This window comes from Balaenoptera physalus (genome assembly GCF_965194825.1).
Source record: "Balaenoptera physalus genome assembly, chromosome: 9".
In the NCBI taxonomy this organism is placed as follows: domain Eukaryota; kingdom Metazoa; phylum Chordata; class Mammalia; order Artiodactyla; family Balaenopteridae; genus Balaenoptera; species Balaenoptera physalus.
Window position 1 is genome coordinate 59,942,004 of NC_138888.1, and position 14,906 is coordinate 59,956,909.

At 35.8% G+C, this 14,906-nt stretch overlaps 1 protein-coding gene across 3 annotated transcripts in view; it reads left to right on the plus strand.

Annotated features, from left to right (window-relative positions):
* FBXL4 (F-box and leucine rich repeat protein 4) overlaps positions 1-14,906 on the plus strand; it is a 70,532-nt gene that overhangs the window by 44,607 nt on the left and 11,019 nt on the right. For all 3 annotated transcript variants that reach the window (XM_082475229.1, XM_082475231.1, XM_082475230.1), the window contains exon 6: positions 695-908. In XM_082475229.1, the coding sequence (XP_082331355.1) occupies positions 695-908 (214 nt within the window). The remainder of the gene's footprint in view (positions 1-694; positions 909-14,906) is intronic.

Here is a 14,906-nt window from a genome sequence, read left to right on the forward strand (position 1 = left end):
GGACAGGACTGTTTTCCCCCCATCTGTAATGTAATGAAGACAAATATTGTTATTCCTACTCTGATAAAGGGTTTTGTGTCCTCCACATGAAGTTATTTCTGTGTATTTTGTGTGAAGCTGCAATTGAATATCTTGTAATAATTTCAACTTCAGTCTAGGCGTTAAATAGTATCAGTTACAAGGAACATATCTCAACAGTATAGTTAAACCAACCCAGAAATTTTCTTAGTTGAGAGGAGGCTAGTCTGATTTGTTTTGAGGTCATTTAGAGATGGCACTTTGTGTGCCACTTTCAAAATAAATTATCCAGTACTGAATGGGTACTGTTTAGGGAGAAATATCTTCCAAGAGTTTAGAGTTTTGTTATGTTTTGTTTATTGGCTCTACCAGCTCAGATGTGAATTACAGGTAAGTAGAAGAAAAACACCCTCTGCTTTCTTAATTTCCCACTTAGCAGTAGCTGACTTTTTATGTGATGTGAATCCATTTTATCTTCTTAGGTTGATATATTTTAGCCTAACTGTGCCTGTTTTGGCATGCAGTAAATGAGAATTTAAGTGAAACAAGTTTTTAATTTTCCCTAATAGAAATCTGTTCTTCTGAAGGTGTCTGCTTAGAGTCGATATAATTCCAAATTGCTTGCAAAAAATATCTTTTAGTTTTATGAAATTCACATGGAACATTGTTTTTACAGGTTTCTGAAGGTCTGTGGATCTGAATTAGTGCGTCTTGAATTATCTTGCAGCCACTTCCTTAATGAAACTTGCTTGGAGATTATTTCTGAGATGTGTCCAAATCTACAGGACTTAAATCTCTCATCCTGTGATAAACTACCACCTCAAGCTTTCAACCACATTGCCAAATTATGTGGCCTTAAACGACTCGTTCTCTATCGAACAAAAGTAGAGGTAAGATTTACACCTCTGCTAGTGTTAATAGCCAACCGAATATTTAGTTACCTGTAATTGCTCATAATAATGTGATTTCTGACTTTCAAATAGTTTAAGTGTATGATGCAACCTGACTATTCTAAAATCATTAGAGCTGGCTGATTCAGTCATTTTAGAATTAGTCTATTGTGTTGTTTTTTTTTTCATTTTAAGAAAATGTTATCCTCTGTGCTCTTAGAATTTTTGTAATGCTGTTCATGTTTCTAGGTAAAGAAGCAAGCAATGGGTTGAGGTGAGCTGAAATGCTGGCAGGGAATGAATTAGAGAAAGAGGTGGGAGGAAAGTATGTAGGAGAACATTTGCTTGGAGTGGGAGGAAGAAAAGTGGAATTTATCCAGGACCAGACTTTGGAGTTAAAATCCCTAATACATAGTTTAGGAGTCTCATTAAAGAAAAATGGAGTCATATAATATTTATTGATCTACTTGCTTTTTTTCACATAGCTCTAGGACATCTTACCAGGTCATTACATATACTACCACCTGACAGTTTTCATTTTTTTTTTTTCTTGGAGAATAATTGCTTTACAATGTTGTGTTAGTTTCTACTGTAGAACAAAGTGAATCAGCTATATGTATACATATTACATTTTACCGTAATCTACTTAACTGTTCCCCAAGTGGTCAACATATCGGTTTTTCCAGCTGTTTTTCTTTTACAAACCATCTAGCAATAACATTATTTTGCACAGAGTTTTATATGTACCGGTTATTATTGCTGTAGGATAGAGTTCTGTAAGTGGTATATCTGGTCACAGTATGTGCCTGGGCCCCTGTGGTAAACATCCACTTACTGCCATATACTTGTTTCCTCTACTCCAGTCATGTTGGCCTTCTTTCTATTCCTTGAGCATTCTGATCCAGTCCCAGCTCACAGCTTTTTCTCCTCTGCCTGTCTGGAATATCCTTCCAGCTCATTACATGGCTGCCCTCTTCTCAACTCAATGTCCAACTTGAATATTTTTTTTTCAGAGATGGCTTCTTAGACATTGATAAAAGGTAACCCTCCCCCCCTTCTAGTTTGCTTCTGTCATATCACCCACAGTGTATTTTCTTTTTAGCAACTTTATCACTATGAGATTATCTTATTGGTTTTCATACTATCACCTGTCTCCTCACATTGGGATATAAGTTTCATGAAGGTAGGACCCTTGTCTGTCTTTTTCATTGCCGTGTTCCTGGTATCTAGTATCATACTTGGTAAAGACTGGCCATTCAGTAAATATTTAAATGAATGCATAAGATAGCCAAATTACTTTTCCAAAATGGTGTACCCCACTCTAGTGACCCCTTGCCTGTCTTGAATGTTGCCTTGGCCAAGTATTCAATCTCTCTGTTTCCTCATATCTAAAGTGGAGATAATAAAAATACAGATCTCATAGGGTCATTGTGAGAATTAATTAGATGTAATGTACTTAGAGGGTGCTGAACACATAGTAAACTCTCAATAAATATTAGCTACTAATAACAGTAGTAAGAGTATAATATTACTATGGCAGTTTTGTAGTATGTTTTACTATGTGTTAGGAAAATCCCTCTATTCTTTTTAAACTTAAAAAAAAATCCTTGTGTATTATTCTTTCAGATATATCTTTCAGCAAGGATTTTATTAGCAGTACCTTTATTATATTTCATTTTGCTCTTTATTTTTTTTTAATTAATTATTATTATTTTTTAAACAGTCATCAATTTTATACACATCACTGTATACATGTCAATCCCAATCGCCCAATTCATTTTGCTCTTTAATAAGGTTCCTATCTGTTCATATAGGTCTTATTTTACATCCAAGAACATGTTATAGTTTTCTTCACTTAGGTTTTATATCTTTCTGGTTAAATTTAACCCTTGTATTTTTTAGTCTCAGATACTATTTTCTTTTATTTAATTTTAATTGGTTATTGTTAATATAAAGAAAAATTAGGTTTTTGTATATTTATCTTGTATCTGCTCACCTTACTGAATGCTTATAATTGTTCTAATAACTTATGTCTTTTGGGTTTTCTAATGATACAATTATATAACCTGGAAATTAATATACTTTTTCTTTCTGTTCCAATATTTAAAGTGTTGCTACATTAAGTAGAACTTCATAAATAATGTAGAATAATAGAGTCACAATAGGTATACCATTTGTATTTCTAATATAGAGGGAATTTTTTTTCTTTTTTTAATATTTATGTAACAAATATTTGCATGCCTGTTATGTGCCAGGCACTGCTCTAGGCACTGGGACTTCATTAGTGAACTAAATAGAAATTCCTCATGTAGCTTACTAATTTTATATATTGTTTGATGTTTCTTTCTGATAAGTAGTCTTTATCATTCTCATTTGATTAAGAATATTTTTATCAAAAATGTATATTGTATTTAAAAATTTTAAAGCCTCCATTATCACACTGATCTTTTTTCTTCTTTTATTTATTAATATAATGACATGTTGAACAATCCTTACATTCCTGTGGTAATTCCTACGTGTTTTAACTTAATACATAGCTGGATTATTTTCCTAATATTTTGGAGTCAAGCTTTATCACTTAGAATCCAATATTTCGGATTCTAGCTTTATCACTTATGAATTATGTTACCTTGAGAAAGGTTCTTGACCCCTTGTGCTTCAGTAAAGTGGAGATAATGATAGTATGCCTTTCAAAGAGTTGTTATGAGGATTAACTGATTTAATATATATAAAGTGTCTACAACAGTACCTGGTTCATTGTAAATATTCTTTAAGAGTTAAGACTTATCAATACTTTTTACATCTGCTTTCTTCAATGAAACTGAGCTGTGTTTTTCCTTTTCATGCCATTTTATCAGGTTTGGAGCTAAGATTATGACACCTTAGCAAAATGATTTGTGACATTGACATCTTTTTCTTTGATCTGGAATAACTTTAACAAATGAGAATTATCTGTTTGATAGAATTTATCTATAAAGCCATCTGGGTGTATAGCATTTTTTATTGGTAGATCAGAGTAGGTATCTTAGCTTGACATAGTTTTTAAACTAATCTATGGAAGTCTGAATATAGTATTCCTGGTTTGGGGCAAAATTTTTACCTAGAGTTTAACTGGTGACCTGCTTTGTTGGAAAGAAGACTTTGATTCTAGTTCTGGCCCTACCAGTGACAAGCTTAACTCACACAGTCTCTCAAATTCCAAGATTCTTTCTTTGTAAAATGAGAGGACTATTGTCCCTGAATGCTAGTTTAAAGATAGTGTTAGCCCATGTTTTCACTGGTCTGTGTTGAAATGACTCGTCATTTATGTGGGTGTAAAATTGTCAGCTATCTTTTCTTGGGTAGACCTATCTATTCTGAAATTATGCTACACCTGCTTTTTACTGGTGTATTAACTGTTTTATATTGCTCTGTGTGTCTGATATCCTCTGAGCAAGATGATGCCTCATTTTAAAATATTCTGATTAAATTTAACTTTAAGAAGAAATGTAGCATATTTCATTAATAAGTGAACCTTCAGGAAGAAAAATCGGGTAAAAACCAAGAAATTATATCAGCTTGCTAGGCATCTTGCATCTGTGATGATTTGTAAAAATATATTCCATGTGATGCTTTTGAAATGTCATAAATTAACATGATTTAAGTGTCAGGGAATCATTACATAGTCCACAGTTTTCTTCCATTTACCCCAAGAAACTGATAGAATATGACTACATATTTTTTAAAAAGTGTGATTTATAGGAATTGAGAAGATTTCATCTCTCAAGAGTGGAGACCTATACATATGTATCCAAGTCTAAATAGCATCAGCTCAGCTTCCCTCAGTTACTTAAACATAGATGTGAAATCACTGTATGACTGCATTAAGTAAAATTTGGTTTGTACCATATGTTACTACCTATTAAAGTTTGTTTTTATTAGTCTATCTGCTAAAATACCATAAAATCATTTATAAATTTACCCTACACAATTTTTCTGACATTTAGTACATAGAAAAAATCATAAAATTGATTTTCATTGATCTACAGTTGACTTACAATAAAATAAAAAATAGTGTCATCTTAGTGATATAAATGGCAAAATTCAAAATTGAGAAAAACCTACCCAGGCAGTGTTTACTTTTACAGTTTCCCAGCTCTCTCTGCCTATACTTTATTCACTTCTGTTATCTTGTCATTCTTGGGATCTGCATCAGACTCCCCCACGGGCACCAAGTAACTCAGAGGAATAAAGGGAAAAGACAACACAATCAGCTGGTCTCTTTTAAAACAAACAGAAGCCACAGCACTGGTATTCGCATCAATCTATAATCACCTCCCTTGTCACTTAGGCAAAGCATTATGTCACCCCCTTTTCCCTTCCATATGTTCACTGCTTCAGTCCTGCACTCAATGATGTTGGTGGATGAGAGAAAACAGAGTGAGAAGACAAGATTTAGGGGATTGGCTTCTCTCTAAACCTTCCACATAATCACTGGCAGTACATTCAGATGTTATAAACTGTCTTGGAAAGAAGGAATAGCAGTTGACTTCAGATGCCTCTGATGGCTCTAAGGAAATATATGAGGAGAAAAAGAAGATATGAATTTGAACTTCCTGGGAGAGGTTTTTTTTTTTTTAAAGGAATACAAATTATCCAGTGCCACTTTTACCCTTGTTTTTCGAAACACTACATAATTATAAAATAAGCAAAAATTAGTATTTAAAAATGTTGACTCTATTATAGCGTATAATCTTCAGAGAGGTCAGATTTATGATGTAGTAGAGTTATATTTATGTGCCTATATATAATTTACATTAATAAATGTAATATATTTATGCCATTTTATAAGATAGAAGCAAATCTGTGTACATAGTGAATATAGCTTTAGAGGATATTGGAGACCTGGGTTTTAGTCCCAAAGTTTGGGAAAACTTACTGAATATGTTGTTTGCTGTCCTAGACGTTTCGCATATTATTTAATCCTTTACACTAGTCTAATGACAGTAGATGTTACTCTTAAATCTTACAGATGATGAAATGAAGGTCCCAAAAGATTAATGTTTCCCAGTGGCACAGAGCAATAAGTTAGAGTCAGGATTTGAACCCAGATTTGGTGGCCTCAGAGTTACAGTGAAAATTGTGAGATACATAAGAGCATAGAGTAGTAGTTATTCTAATAGCTTGGCTGCCTCTATCTAAAATAGAGCTTTTCTCTTTACCACTTAATCCTTTTCTAATCCGTAATTGGTAAGGAAATATAACATTGTAAATAAGATACACAACATTTTGATCCAGTGTAAAATGCAAACTATTAAGTTATATTCTGTAAACATTTTCTAGTCTAAAATACCTACTATAGACAAATGGACTTTTGCCTTTTATTTTTATTATGAACAAACTTAGTTTGAAGTCTTAGTTCTGAATTTATAATAACAGTTAGTTATTCAAATTACATTTAATATCATTTAAATAATAGTTTGTGGAATCCATACATAATGAACTACCTCAAGCAAATGGTTTATATATATAGGCCAACTCTCAATATTACACTATAGTGGGGAGCAGCATTGGTACATATAATTTCCCCAAATATGTTAGCATGTAAAGTGGTGCATTGTTGATGTCTAGGTAGTGTGTTCTTAAGTGGTTAGGTATAGCCAGGCATATTGCAGGTCTGGTTACTCAATAAGAATGAGAATGCAGGAGAACAAAACTATAGTAGGGTCAGAATTGCCTTATATGCACATAGGTAGATCCTGGTGTGCTGCTGTGGCACCTCCCTGAGCCAATGGTGAAACAGGCAGTGGGCCCAGGGCACTGGGCTTCTCTCTACCTGACATTTTACCAACAAGGCCTGCTGCGTTGACCACTGAGCCTCATGTGTAACCTTGTCAGACACTGGGGCTATATCCCAGTGCATTGTACTGCTTAATTGCTGCTTTGGTAGTCAACTATGTGAGAGCAACCTTAAAACAAGCCCCAAGTGTCATTGTCACCAGTTTTTGAGCCCAGCCTTTTATGACCTGGCCTAGCTCATTAAGATTTTTCTCCCCAGCTCCACTGCTTTGGCTAATACCATAGCTAGTACCCTACAGTGAGAGGAAGCAGCAGTAGGATCTTGTTCAGACTTTAGATATGGTTAAAACTGCTTAGCAGTGAGGTCTGGGTGTTGATTCAGACATTATTTGATAATTTAAAAGCTGGGAAGATATTTGTTATTTGGTCTGTATCAGAGACCAATGTCAAAAACCTCAGTCCTAGAGAGTTCCAAGATGGTGGAGGAGTAGGAGGACGTGGAGTTCATCTCTCTGTACGGATGCATCAGGAATACATCTACAGATGCAACAGTTCTCACAGAACACCAGCTAAACACTAGCAGAAGACCTTGGACACTGGAAAAGACTATAAAGATCCCCGTATAACTGGGTATGATGAAAGAAAGAAGGGAGAAGGAGGGGGAGAGGAAGCGGGACAGGACCTGCACCCCGGGGGGTGTGGGGGTGGGAAGCTGAAGCAGGGGAGAGATTCCCGCATCCGGGAAAGCCCGCTCACTGATGGGGAAATCGGTTGGGACAGAAGGGAAGCATTTGAGGCTGTCAGAGGAGGGTGAAGCGACCAATCTGTGGCAGATGGGACAGAATGAAAAAACTCAGTCCTTCTCTTGGCTTTCCCACTTGAAAGATTTTTGTGCTTGGTTAAGTCACTTAAACTAAGCTAAAAGTTTATTTATCTGTTAAAAAAAAACCTTACCCTATCACATAGGCTATTGAGAAGACCAAATTAGGTTGTACATGTAAACGACAACAACACACTTTATAAGTTAGATGGACTTGTGTAAATGTGAAAATGATAGTATAGGTTTACTCAGCATAGTACTACACAATTATTCCCAACTTTGTGAAGTATTCTTATAGGTCTTCCTAAATAGGAATATCTTTTCCATCATGTGCTAAGAGAGATTTAGGCCGATTACTGCTTTCACACTTATGATCTGTTTCTGGTAAAAGGAATGTTCATTCCTAACTTATAAACTCCCTAATGGGAGGGACCATGTTTGACTGTTTACTTTTTACAACCAGTACATAGAACAGTGTCTGGTATTCACTATAGTGAATATATCTAGTAGATATTCAGTAAACTTGTGATGAATGAATGAGTGATAACTCTCGCTTGTCAATTCATTTTTTCTTTATTTGCTAAGTTAGTAAGCATAAGTTTGTCTTTCTACAGAATAACCACATCAACTAAGCAGAGGGGTGGGTGGATCTACAACTTGGAAAACTTGTAAGAAAATATTTGAACTGTATTTGTCCAGAATTTTTAGCTCTAAAAAATAGTGAAATATAGTTCTATTTGTTTTGTTAGTTTATTTCATGAGATCTTTTTCTTTCTTTAGGTATGCTTAGGATTGTGATGAAAAATCACTTCATCAGAGAAATAGCAAATATCTTCTTATAACATCAACCAAAAAAAGAAAATCATTAAATAACCTCTTTTCAGAGTTAGAGGTATACATTTGTTGAATTTCAGCAGTTGCGGAGCAGTAAATGTATGCCTGGTGAAAAACAAGATAGTACTAGGTGATGGAGAGACAGAAATGACCCTCAAGCTGAGATTTAGACCCTGTTTACTGCATGATCCCAACATAACTAGTGAAGTGAGTGGTTAAATGCAGTAATTTTCTTTTTACTAAATTTGGTAGATCTTTTAGAATTGTGTAGGCAAGACTTTTAGGCAAAAGATGGGAACTTAGAACAAACAAGAAGGAGAACTTTAGTTGTGCTTAGTTTCTTCTACCATTCGTGACAAAGAAGTAATTATAGTAAAGTGAGGTATATAATGATTGGAAAGACTTTAAGTACCTTTAGTCCTTTTCATCTCTATTCACAAGATTCTTATTATTTATGATAAACATTAATTGCAAGTACTTCTTTAGCCATACATGATGATATATTCTTACGAGAGGAAGGCTATAGAAATTTTACTCATTAAATAGACTTTTAAATACTTAAAAGGAAAAAGCTTTTATTTTAAAATAATTTTAGACTTACAAAAAGTTGCATGAAAAGTAGATTTCCCTACTATATGCATATTTTTTTCCTGAACCATTTGAAAATAAGTAGAAGATATAATTCTCTTTTACCCCTGAAGGGACATATACCTGCAACCTATTTGTAAATACTTGTGCCATGGGCTGAATTGTGTCTCCTCAAAATTCATATGTTGAAGTCGTAACCCCCATTACCACATAATGTGACTGTACTTGGAGGTAGGGCCTTTAAAGAGGTAATTAAGTTAAATGAGGTCATTAGCATGGGGCCTAATCCAATAAGAGCAGTGTCCTTATAAGAAGAGGAGATTAGGACACAGACACACACAGAGGGAAGACCATATGAAAACACTGGAAGGAGATGGCCAGTTTCAAGCCAAGAGGAGAGGCCTTAGAAGAAACTAACCCTGCTGACACCTTGCTCTCAGACTTCTAGCCTCCAGAATTGTAAAAATTAATTTCTGTTGTTTAAGCTACCCAGTCTATGGTACTTTGTCATGGCAGTTCTAGCAAACTGATAAAACTTACAAAGGATAGCATAAGGATAACTTTTTAACATATTGCATAAAAAGTGACTTCAAGAGAAGTCCTTTGCATTGCCTAAAACAATCTGGATTAGTGTTAGGAATTTGAGCCTATTTATCTCTTCTTTGTTTGGGAAAAAATATCTGAAGTTGGGGGTGAGATGGTAGCATGATCGGTAGCTCAGTAAGAATGTCATTCTGTTGCTTAGCAGCAGACAAGAAAACCAAGAGTGTTTTTTTTAAAAGTTGGAGTTATAAATGGAACACCTGCATCCAATTTTGATTGCCTCACTTCAGGAATGATAGAGCATAAATTGAAAGAATCTGAAGTAGTGCGAAAACTGATTATAGGTATTGCAGGGGACTAGTATATGACAGTAATCCATAAATGTGGTTCAGCAACTGTTTACTTGGCCCACTAGGCTGGGATGACCGTATCAAGGACCCCACTGCCTTCATCTTCATGAACTAGAAGACAAACAAAAATAGCTGATCTTTACTTCTGTTGGATATCAACACTCTCCTCCTAGTTTCTTTTTTCTGTGCCAGTTTATTCAGCAGAGTGAATATATAAGTAAAAATGCATACCACCCTGTCTGTTAATGAAAGCACCTGAGCTCTCCTACAAAAGATACGTAAACTGTCTTTTGCAAGCAATATGATTTGATTTCGTGCCATGAATTTGCTTTCTGACGCATAGATAATGGTGTTCTCCTGACTGCGTTCTTATTTGATTTAGAGAACGCATTCCTGTATACTGGTAAGTAGAAGCAGGGATGGTCTTTCTTTTAGTAGAGCAAGTGCATTTAACAGACTTAAGGAAAGGAGTGGCCTCTCACCAGAGCCAGTGCTGATTATTAACTAAGATCGAACAACTGAAGCAGGAAGAACCTACTTTGGTCACCTAAATTGACTAATGCAGGCTGTCATTAGCTGCCACCTAAAAGGCAGTCCATTTCAGACAGATTTGTTTAGCTAGACAACATATAAAACAAAAGATATTAATAATTACTTTGTTCTTAAACAGAATCAAGAATTAAGATTTTAATAACTTTTAATATATTATATCCTAAAACTAACAAACTTTTAAAAGTCTTTAATATATGTCTCCAGGCAAGAATATGTCTATACTTCTTTTCTATCCTGGATGGATTTACAGAAGTGCCAGTGGGAAGTGCCAGGCTTTTGGTGGGGTTGAGTGTGTGTGACCTGCATGATGGGCTATGATTCAGTCACAGTTGAGAAGCTTCTTGGGGGTCAGATTCATTATCATCCACATTCAAGACAGTAACCAGTATACCGGGTATAAGGAATCTACCTGGTAAGGACACATTCATTAGAGATAGCTGATTAACACATTCTCTCACTGTTGGCATGTCACAGGGGAAACCAAATTACAGTTATAAGACCTGTCTGGTGAGTTCAGAATGAGAACAGTGAGCATTAGTTATGTGACTTAAATGCTTGAAGGCATCAACAAAAAACAGATTGATACCTTCCTCTTAACAGGAAGGAAAGACATGCTTTTGGAAGAAAATAGATAAAGTCTTTGGACCAGTGTACCCTCTTCAGCTGAGCATCGTTTAAATGAACAGTGTCAATCAATGTGTGCTTCAGATTCCTATGCTCCCTTGATGGTCCAACCCGTACCCCTCTGATCAAAACATTCTTTCTTTTATATAGGCAATAAGGTTACAGTCAAGTCCAGCTGGTGTGCAAACTGGCATGACTTTTTTTTTTTTTTTTAAATTTGAAGGGCTTTAGTACTGTTTTTTTTTTTAAATTTATTTTTGGCTGCGTTGGTGTTTTGGTGCTGCACGGGGGCTTTCTCTAGTTGCGGTGGCTTCTCTCCTTGCGGAGCATGGGCTCTAGGTGCGCGGGCTTCAGTAGTTGTGGCTCACGGGCTCTAGAGCGCAGGCTCCAGCAGTTGCGACACATGGGCTTAGTTGCTCCGCGGCATGTGGGATCTTCCCGGACCAGGGCTCGAACCCGTGTGCCCTGCCTTGGCAGGCGGATTCTTAACCACTGCGCCACCAGGGAAGCCCCTGCCATGACTTTTTGACTGCTCATCTCTGCCATCATCCATCATGGGTTGATATGGAAATTGATCAGTTTAGTCATCTGTGAGCAAAGATGTGTTCAACTGTATTATTATAGGAGAGATCCACTACAGTGGTAAAAATAGGTTCTGAAAGGAGACTACAGGGCAAGGCAAATGTGTGTGATTTAGTCTTAGGTTTTGTTCTTTCACACATATGGGTTTTTGGAATTTAACACATTATTTGAACCTTATACTAAAATTTCTGAGACTGTGGTCTAGGGTAGGTCTACAGTTAGGTTTAGAGAACTTTCCTTTTTTTTTCCTCAAAGGCATGTATAAGAGCTTTATTAATTTATGTCATTTATGACCTTGAACATTCTCTTTTTAGAGAACAATCAGAAGTTTTACTTTTCCACCACAATGCTGATCTTCAGGTTTAACCTATAAAAGACAATATTATTTTCAAGTTGTGATTGTGTATCAGTATGTAAACTATACCGTATTGTAGATTTAAACTGTATAAATTTGGTTTATAGCAAATATCTATAAAGTAATTGAATTGAAATATTCTAAATATAGTTAGTTTCAAGTACTTTAAATAGGTCTTAAAATACTTCAACTTTTATTCTATATTTCCCTTCCCCAAATTTAGAGATTGGAACACTGGGGCAAAAAAAAATTAAATTAGAGAAAGAGAAATTCATACATATATGTAGATGGATCTTAAATTACAATAACTGAGTGATTGTGTTCTTAGGATTTCTTTGGTGGTATTTCTTTTGTAAATTTATAAATTTTCATTTAATGAACATACTTTTATAAAATAGTATCTCATTACTTGTAGTTATTGCTGTGATATGTTTGAAATATATCATCGGTGAAGGTATACTTGTGATCAGGTGATGTCACTAGTCTCTCTGTTTTAGCTGGTGCATGTCTGTGATATATAAACTTACCTGTTTCTTTCAGATGCTTTCTAGGAATCATGGTTTGTTTATTTGTTTGTTTGTTTTTGCCATGCCGTGCAACATACGGGATCCTAGTTCCCCGACCAGGGGTGGAACCTGTGCCCCCTGCATTGGGAGCACGGAGTCTTTTTTTTTTTTTTCTTAATAAATTTATTTATGTATTTATTTTTGGTTGTGTTGGGTCTTCGTTGCTGCGTGCGGGCTTTCTCTAGTTGCGGCGAGCGGGGGCTACTCTTTGTTGCGGTGCGCAGGCTTGTTGCGGTGGCTTCTTTTGTTGCAGAGCACGGGCTCTAGGGGTGAGGGCTTCAGTAGTTGTGGCACATGGGCTTAGTTGCTCCGCAGCATGTGGGATCTTCCCAGACCAGGGCTCGAACCCGTGTCCCCTGCATTGGCAGGCGGATTCTTAACCACTGAGCCACCAGGGAAGTCCCGGGAGCACGGGGTCTTAACCACTGGACTGCCAGGGAAGTCCGTAGGAGTCAGGACTTAGAATAGAGAAATATAGACTTGGGATCCTATCTTCCTATATTGAGTGTTACAGGTAAGGGTTGTATTCTTTATTAAAGATAAGCAACAATTAATTTTTAACTGCAAAAATTTTTAATTGCAAAAATTATTAATTAGTTATAATAATTATAAACCTGTATTAATATAAAATAGTGAACACAGTATTGCATATGTGGTTTATGTAAGGTTTCATTATATTATAAAATGTACATGGTATGCATAATTATAACTCTACTAAGCTATAAATATGGAATATCTGAACCATTTATGTGAGTATAATAAGTATCAGTTATCATTTTATTAAGTATTTTTGCTTAGCACTTTAGTAGTGTGGAGGATAGGAGATTTTGAACTTTATGGGTAGCATCTCTTAAAAAGCTGTCAATGAAAATTTGAATTCCTGCCTTCTTTTACCTCTTAATAAATTTCCTTGTAACAAGTAGAGGCAATAATAATTCTCTATAAGTTAATAGTTATCCATTGGATTTTGAGGCTGCTGAACAGGGTTAGTAGGTAGATTTTAGGTTGAATATAAAAGGATTCTTTATTTCTTTTTTAAAAAAATATTTATTTATTTATATTTTGGCTGCATCGGGTCTTAGTTACAGCACGCGGGCTCTTCATTTTGATACGCAGGCTTCTCTCTAGTTGTGGCGTGCGGGCTCAGTAGTTGTGACACACGGGCTCTCTAGTTGTGGTGCACGGGCTCAGTTGCCTGGCAGCATGTGGGATCTTAGTTCCCCAACCAGGGATCAAACCGGCATCCCCTGCATTGCAAGGTGGATTTTTAATCACTGGACCACCAGGGAAGTCCCAAAAGGATTCTTTCTTTATGAACATAAATCCTACTACCAGGTGCCAGCTTCACCTAGAGTATGTTTTGAAAATTCTGTAGAAGAAATTAACATGGAACCATTCACCTCTTAGTGACTCTGGTTCCACAGTGATTTAAATAAGGTTGGCCTTTGTTTAAAAATTGCAAACTCATTTGAAAATGAATCTGCTGCTTTGCATTATTAAAGCTGCTAACTATTTAAATTGTGTTTTAATTTTATAGAGCTACTCTTGTGCTTATATTGAATTTTACAGGTCTAACCAGCAGAATTTGTCAATTTGGGAACCTAAAAGATATCTTAAGTCTTAAGTAAGAGGTTCATAAAATTGTTCAGTTTTTATTTCTGAATACCTTTTTTTGTAGTACACTTAATATAGGTTTAATCCATCTATTTGTGTGTTCTACAAGGGTAAAAGTGATGCAAGTACTCATTAAGGTAGAATTGTTTTAAGTTGGGGGTGGGCGAATTCTTTCTGCGAAGGGCTAGATAGTAAATATTTTGGGCCTTGCAGGCCATATGGTCTCAATACATAAATGAATGGGTGTGCCATGTTCCAATAAAACTTTATTTACAAAAACAACCAATGGGCTGAATTTGGCCCATGAGCAGTATTTTCTCAACTGCTCTAAATCACTGAGACTGTGGTCTCTCTAAAATCAGGTCATTCTATGTCTGGAAGTGAAGAGGAAGTTTCTCCTTTTTGCTTTAGCATCAGTAGTAGTACTTTAATTCTGAATACTAATAGCATAGAGAAAGAAGATACTAAAGATATTCTAGGAGGAAATTGGTTAACTGGATTTGGAGAGATTGCAAGCTGATCTATAGATGTGTGCTCTATACCTGGGTACTCCCACAGTCTCTGGCTTATCATGAGCTCTGCTGGAGAAAGTCAGGAAACTGTTAACTTGTGCTTGCTCACCTCAGTGCTACCAGTCAACCCTTTTATTTATCTCTATTTGACTCCTTGTTACATTCCTCACAGCATCCCTTCCAAGGTCATCCTTATCCCTTTATAGCTTGGTCTCAGCGTTTGATCTCACGTCTCTTATTTGGCAAAGATGTGTGATATTCAATATGAATCTCTTATGTT